This window comes from Selaginella moellendorffii, unplaced genomic scaffold (assembly GCF_000143415.4).
Source record: "Selaginella moellendorffii unplaced genomic scaffold, v1.0 SELMOscaffold_58, whole genome shotgun sequence".
NCBI classification, from domain to species: domain Eukaryota; kingdom Viridiplantae; phylum Streptophyta; class Lycopodiopsida; order Selaginellales; family Selaginellaceae; genus Selaginella; species Selaginella moellendorffii.
Genome location: NW_003314319.1, coordinates 134,115 through 140,037, shown reverse-complemented (window position 1 = coordinate 140,037; position 5,923 = coordinate 134,115). Strand labels below are relative to the sequence as shown.

Below are 5,923 nucleotides of genomic sequence, written 5' to 3'. Positions count from 1 at the left end.
GTGGGTATTTTGAAGACCTTGGTTGATGTTCGATGGCATGCTGAAGATAAATAGTCTTGTGTTATTTCATTATTTGTATTATTTTATTTTAATGACAGCTCACTGCAAGTCAGAGCGGTTTAGTTTATTTGGAGCTTTTGTGAATGCTTGCCATCCAAATATTTTGTGTAGACATTTGTGATGTGCTCTTCGTATAAGGTTGACCTGTAGAGCGGCGGGTTTTGCTGATCGATAAATTCTGGCAGGGGTCCTATCACAACATCCCGCGATGGATTGCAAAATGCCACGATGGAGAGACGAGTTTGATCAGGCTGGACAAGGACCCGGTGCTCAATGCTCTTGTATTTGCCATTGCTCAAAATCTGGCATGAAAACCATGATAGAAATCAATCCAAGTCAATATAATAGCTTACTTCAAGCTGATCAGCGATGTTCACAATGAATGCATTCTTTATAGGCTTCAAGTCGTACCAGAGATCACCTTTCCTGGCCTGGAGTCCACCAACTTGATCTTCAAACAGGATTGTCAAACCGCCGCTGTCGGTATGGCCATTCATTCCAAGAGCAAGATCAGGATTTGGGCACGGTGGATAGTAATTCGATCGCAAGATCATCTCTGAGTCTCCAAAAGATTTCGCGAGGCAGTTTGAATCCAGCCCGAGCCCTTCTGACAAAGCCGACAACAGAGTCTGACTCAGATGTTTCACGCTTGAAACATAGCTGGAAGCGAGCCTCCTGCAATATCCAAGAAAAAGCAATCTCATGAAATCCAGATTGATCAAGCTCATTTACTTGTAGCACGCTGGTTTTTCCGGCCATGGATGCTCCTTTTCTCTGTTTGAAAAGTAGTGCTGAAAGTGATCGTGCCACTCCATATGAGTCTCTTGAGAAGGTGTCATACTTGTACAGTACCGCACTGGCACAAACACCTCCTCCGTATAATACTTCATCTTCTCCTCAATAGGAAGATCAAAGAGCTCAAGCACTCCATAGACCATGCCTTGCATCGTTTCAACAGGAATCCCGTGGTTGATCACCTGTGGCATGTGACATCATATTATGAATGATCAATTTTAGGTACGATACATTCAAAATACCTGAAAGATGCCCCATTCACTCGAAGCCATGCACAAAGTTTGAACAAATTCCTCTCGGTCACTCTCCAATGCAGCCATGTCAATCACAGGGATCTCCACTCCGGGAACGATCAAATGCTTCACAGCTCGGTGGCTGGGAGGTTTGATATAACGGCCAGGAATGGTAACGAGGCCATTATCCATGAGAGCTTTGACACCAGTGTGCTGATTGGCATTTGCAACAAAGGAAGGCATAGCTGTAAGATGAATGAGATTGCATAGAATTGGTTGGTTTATATAGTTGATTTTCCATGACGTTAAAATCCAAGTCACATGGCCGATGATTCGCGAAAGATCTTCTAGGTGGCAGCCCACGTGGCCATCATGTCAATTACTTAAAACAACACGTATTTGTTTTAATATTTCTCGAGAGCTGTTTCGACGAAGTCGGCAGGCAGCAGCAGCGAAGGAGCGAGCACAAGATGTACCATCGATTTTCTGCATCTTTCAGTCTCATGCTTGGCAAATATAACTAAATAGATAGTCCATTGTCAAGCATGAAACTGATGGATGCAAAAATGCAAGATTGAAAATTGAAGCCGCATCTTGCATATCTCGCAGCTCCCTCCCTGTGCGCTGTCCAGGCTTGCTTGGTTTCCAGAAAACCTTTGTTTTCTGGAAAGCCGGGTAGAAAACCTAGTCATTGAGACAAGAAAAAACAGTGACTTACGAAGTGCTAAGTGCTGATTGATATAGCTACCAGGATCATGGTTGGGACGAGAACACACCTCTACAACAGTCGATGGATAGTTGCATTGGCAAGTTTCTTCCTCATGATCTCCTCAGGAGGATCACTCAACAATTTCAGCCTCTTCTCGCAGCATCTCAAGCTATCCCTCGGCTACAACCAAAAGAATATCAACACCATAAGCTTCTTCAAGGACGTTGGCACCAGCGTTGGCATTCTCTCCGGCCTCGTTTACGATCTCACCGGGCCCTGGGTCGTGCTCCTTCTTGGATTCGCGCTAAACTTCGCTGGATACTTCACGATATGGCTGGCTACAACGCAGAGAATCGCACACCCCCACGTCTGGGAGCTGTGCTTCTATCTCTTTATGATCGGCGCGTCGGCAGCCTTCACCACCACCGCTGTCCTTGTGGCCTGTGCCAAGAATTTCCCCAAGAACCAGGGCATGGTTCTTAGTCTTTTCGACAGCACACAGGGATTGAGCGTTGCGATGTTCACTCTGCTTTACCAGGCCTTTTTCTCCCGCAGCGATGATTCCTTCGTCCTTTTGCTGGCCTGGTTTCCATCGCTCTTATGCCTTCTCTTCGCGTTTGTCATTCGATCCGTCCCACTCGACGGCCGCTACAATGACTCGAGAACGCTCTTTGTCTTCTTGTCGGTAACCTTGATCCTGGCTGGATATCTCATGGCGATTATCATCCTCCAGCATTTCGTGCGCCTGGAATCTAGGATCATCAAGGCCTTCTTTTCCATCATGCTGCTCATACTCTCCATCCCAGCTCTTGTGGTTTTGAGACAGGAATCCAAAACCTTCCATCGCGAGGTTGATCTAGTGGAGAACGCAGCTCAAGCAGATAATCAAGATCATGGCAACAACGTTGTCAACGTAGATCCTCCGGATCATGGAGCAAACGCCGCTGCCCCAGCTATCGCCTCGCACAGCGCGATCTTCTTCTTTAAAGGATCGGCCGTCAAGCGTGGAGACGATTTCACAATCCTCCAGGCGCTCTGTAGCATCGACATGCTTCTCATCTTTGTGGCGTCAACCTGTGGCATTGGCGCTGTGCTCACCGTGACCAACAATTTCGGCCAGATTGGAACGTCGCTGGGCTACTCCCAGGCCGGAACAACCACTTTCATCGCTCTGCTTAGCATCTGGGACTTCATCGGTGGCGTTGGCTGCGGCTTCATCTCGGATACGTGCCTCGCAAGCTATGGCGTCGCAAGGCCTTTCTTTCTGTGCCTGGTTCTCTTGCTTCTCTCGCTTGGGAGCTTGATAATCGCTCTTGGGCTTCCCGGAGCGCTCTTCTACGGCTCGATTTTGATCGGGCTGTCAATCGGTGGGCAGTGGTCGGTTCTCTACACCATGATAGCCGAGATCTTCGGGCTCAGGTTCTATGGAACGCTCCAAAACGTAACTTACGTTGCTAAGGCACTGGGAACTTATGTTTTGTCCGTCCGGGTGGCCGGAGTTCTATACGATCGCGAGAGTAAGCTTGGACCGGACGGTGGTGATCTCCTTTGCCATGGATCGCATTGCTACAGAGCGACCTTCTTCGTCATGGCTGGACTGTGCTTGTTTGCGTCCATTGTGAGCTTGATATTGTCCATGAGAACAGTAAAGTTTTATAGCGTCACTCTTCGAAAGAGATTAATTGGTTAGATGCTCTGTAAGGCCACTCACTGTAAAGCTTTGGGATTAGTAGAAATGCTCAAAAGAAGCTCACGCCTCCATACGTTTCTCGTTTGACGATAGAAATATACATCGATTATATATAACATTTCTTTTATCCTGATTTAGCCAAAAAAGGATGTCCGTTTAAGAGAAATTTCAGAAACCCTAATTATTTAGTAATAAACCTTAGTTTTTAAATACTCACTTTGATCTTTTGCACGTCTAAGGGCTATGTCTCAAGAGAGGATTGGTTTCATTGGGATTCTTTGCTGGTTAAGACGCTTTTTCAACCGATTTTGTCTAAAATGCCCACGCCTCACGCTGTTCTTGAGTCACTAAAAGACATCAACGTTTGATACGGGAGACATCTAATGGGAAAATGCTCTCGATCTTCAGCTGCATGCTCAAGTGCCTCGATCTGGTCCTCACCATAGCTTGAAACTGTCCGGGAGTCACCACACAGCTCTTATAGTGCGAGACGCTCTAGCCAGTATAGAAGCAAGCCGTGAGGATTAACTCCGGGAGCTCACCGCCATCCAGACTTTCGAGAGCCCCCGGCTGGTAGTGACGGACATGGTCGTGGATGGCTGGCTGGAGTTTGAGGCCGTGGCTCGGATCGCTGTGCACATCAAGGATGGACGCGCTGCTGCTGGAAAAGACCGATGGCTTCTAGCGTGGTAAGAAAAAGTTCCATTTAACTGATTCGGTTTCCTTTTGTTAGAGCTATGGCCCCGGTGACTCATGAAACTTTCCTGTAGAGATTTTGGAAGCCACTTCCAACGCACGTAAGTAGAACTGTGCCTGTCGCCGGGTCAGGCTTGATACTGAACTGCACTCCCAGGAATTCTTTGATGTGTTGCAGCGTCTTGATACCGTAAGAAGAGAGCTTCCCGACCCTGACTTTGGAAACATCTTCCGGGCACAGAGCACAGAGGATGAACAGCAACCCCTGTATGGCAAACAGGAAAGTTTGTGAGATCGACTTCTTTCCTTTCCAGCTTCAAAGATGGATACCTGGTGAGTTGAATCTACAACTCCTCCCAGCTTTATCTCCTGTAGCAAGGACATGGCTGCTTGCGTCCCCAGGTCCTCTGGAAGCTGGAGCTCGGATGCTCCTGAATGCGTAGCCGCACACTCGGAGCTTAAAATGCAGCCGGTGGTCGTTTCTGCCACCAGTGAGATCCCATAGCCCGGAGATCTGTGCCATGACAAAGGAAGCAAGATGAAAAAAGTTTACTTTGCAGCACAAAATCATGGAACTTACTTCCCGGACTCCGAACCAGTGTAGTGATCGGTAAAGATGTACACGTCGGGGAGCAAGCGATTTAGCACGCCACGAGCGGCATCGACCATTCGATTGGCCATATGAGGTGAGACACGTGTGGAGTAACTCACTCCTCGGATACGTTTCACCATGCCCTCGTCCACCCATGTAGCAGCCTGGCGAAGGATTCTTAGCGAGGAGAGAAAGAAAAGAAGAGGAGTTTGGAGAAACTGACCGTGAGGCTCTTGGGGACAATGGGAACTTTGAGGACGACTTCGCCGCCACCCAAGGGAGGAGCTCCGCGGGCAACAACCTTGAGTTCTAGGCCTTCGATTGGAACACCAAAGTGCTTGAGCATTGGCAGTGTTGCTGTGCGAAAGGTGTCGACGCAGGGATCCCTGCTGTCATTTGTAATGCCTGTCACAGGCCACAAAGAATTCTAGTTAACAACCGAGAGACTTGGAAATCTAAACACGAAGAAGAAAGAAACAAGGAAAAGGAAAAAAACGATATGGATATGGAGGAAATCATACCTCTCAGTGTGATCGAGAGCGGCTTTTTTCCAAACAATCCCAAGATGATGAGAGGCTCGAGAAAGTATCCAATTCCGCGACCCGTCCCACAATCGTGGACGAGGTTGCGTCCACCAGCTAAAATCCCTGGCTTGTATCGCAGCTTCGTGCCTGGGCTGCTGAAAATAAGAGATCAAGGAGCGAAAGACGAGACGCTTACCCGTCTCATTGATCTCTATCCCGCAGCCATTGCTGATCTTCTCCACCAGACGGAGCAAGCTCGCCTCGAAATCACACAATCCAGGCGCCTCACTGTCCGCGCGGATGTCATCGATCCTCAGTGCGGTGTTGGAGAGCGTCGAGAGCACGAGGCGCTGCCGGAAATGCTGGGCTCCTTTCATCCGTGCCATAAACCCTAAACCACTGCCCTAGTTTTTCGATTTAAAGGTAAAGGCAAAATTGGAGCAACTAAAAAAACTAAAGTAATGATATGTAAAAAGGAAAGAGTGTATAACCCTCAACTGATCACTCCTTTTAGTGTTTATAGTGTTTTCGGGTAGAGATTCGAACATCTTGCCTTGGGTGAAAGAAAGCGGCGAAGTAGATCGAATGGCGCAGTGGAATGACGTAAAGCGAGGAATTTTGACA

At 47.9% G+C, this 5,923-nt stretch overlaps 3 protein-coding genes across 3 annotated transcripts; 1 reads left to right on the top strand and 2 right to left on the bottom strand.

The window, feature by feature from the left end:
• Positions 1-47: 47 nt before the first annotated feature.
• On the bottom strand, positions 48-1,331 carry LOC9654916 (flavanone 3-dioxygenase 2). Its single transcript, XM_024688602.1, has 4 exons — positions 1,098-1,331; positions 793-1,037; positions 414-735; positions 48-362 (listed from the first exon to the last, which is right to left on the bottom strand). Exons 1-4 carry the CDS (start codon positions 1,329-1,331, stop codon positions 120-122), a joined length of 1,044 nt encoding a protein of 347 aa, XP_024544370.1. The 3' UTR covers positions 48-119.
• A 466-nt stretch (positions 1,332-1,797) lies between these two features.
• Positions 1,798-3,541, top strand: LOC112351199. Its single transcript, XM_024688600.1, has one exon. It carries the CDS (start codon positions 1,844-1,846, stop codon positions 3,485-3,487), a length of 1,644 nt encoding a protein of 547 aa, XP_024544368.1. The 5' UTR covers positions 1,798-1,843; the 3' UTR covers positions 3,488-3,541.
• A 628-nt stretch (positions 3,542-4,169) lies between these two features.
• LOC9655081 (probable RNA 3'-terminal phosphate cyclase-like protein) lies at positions 4,170-5,714 on the bottom strand. The gene is made up of 6 exons (XM_002983381.2): positions 5,496-5,714; positions 5,297-5,446; positions 4,999-5,180; positions 4,764-4,939; positions 4,514-4,697; positions 4,170-4,448 (listed from the first exon to the last, which is right to left on the bottom strand). Exons 1-6 carry the CDS (start codon positions 5,683-5,685, stop codon positions 4,239-4,241), a joined length of 1,092 nt encoding a protein of 363 aa, XP_002983427.2. The 5' UTR covers positions 5,686-5,714; the 3' UTR covers positions 4,170-4,238.
• Positions 5,715-5,923: the final 209 nt, after the last annotated feature.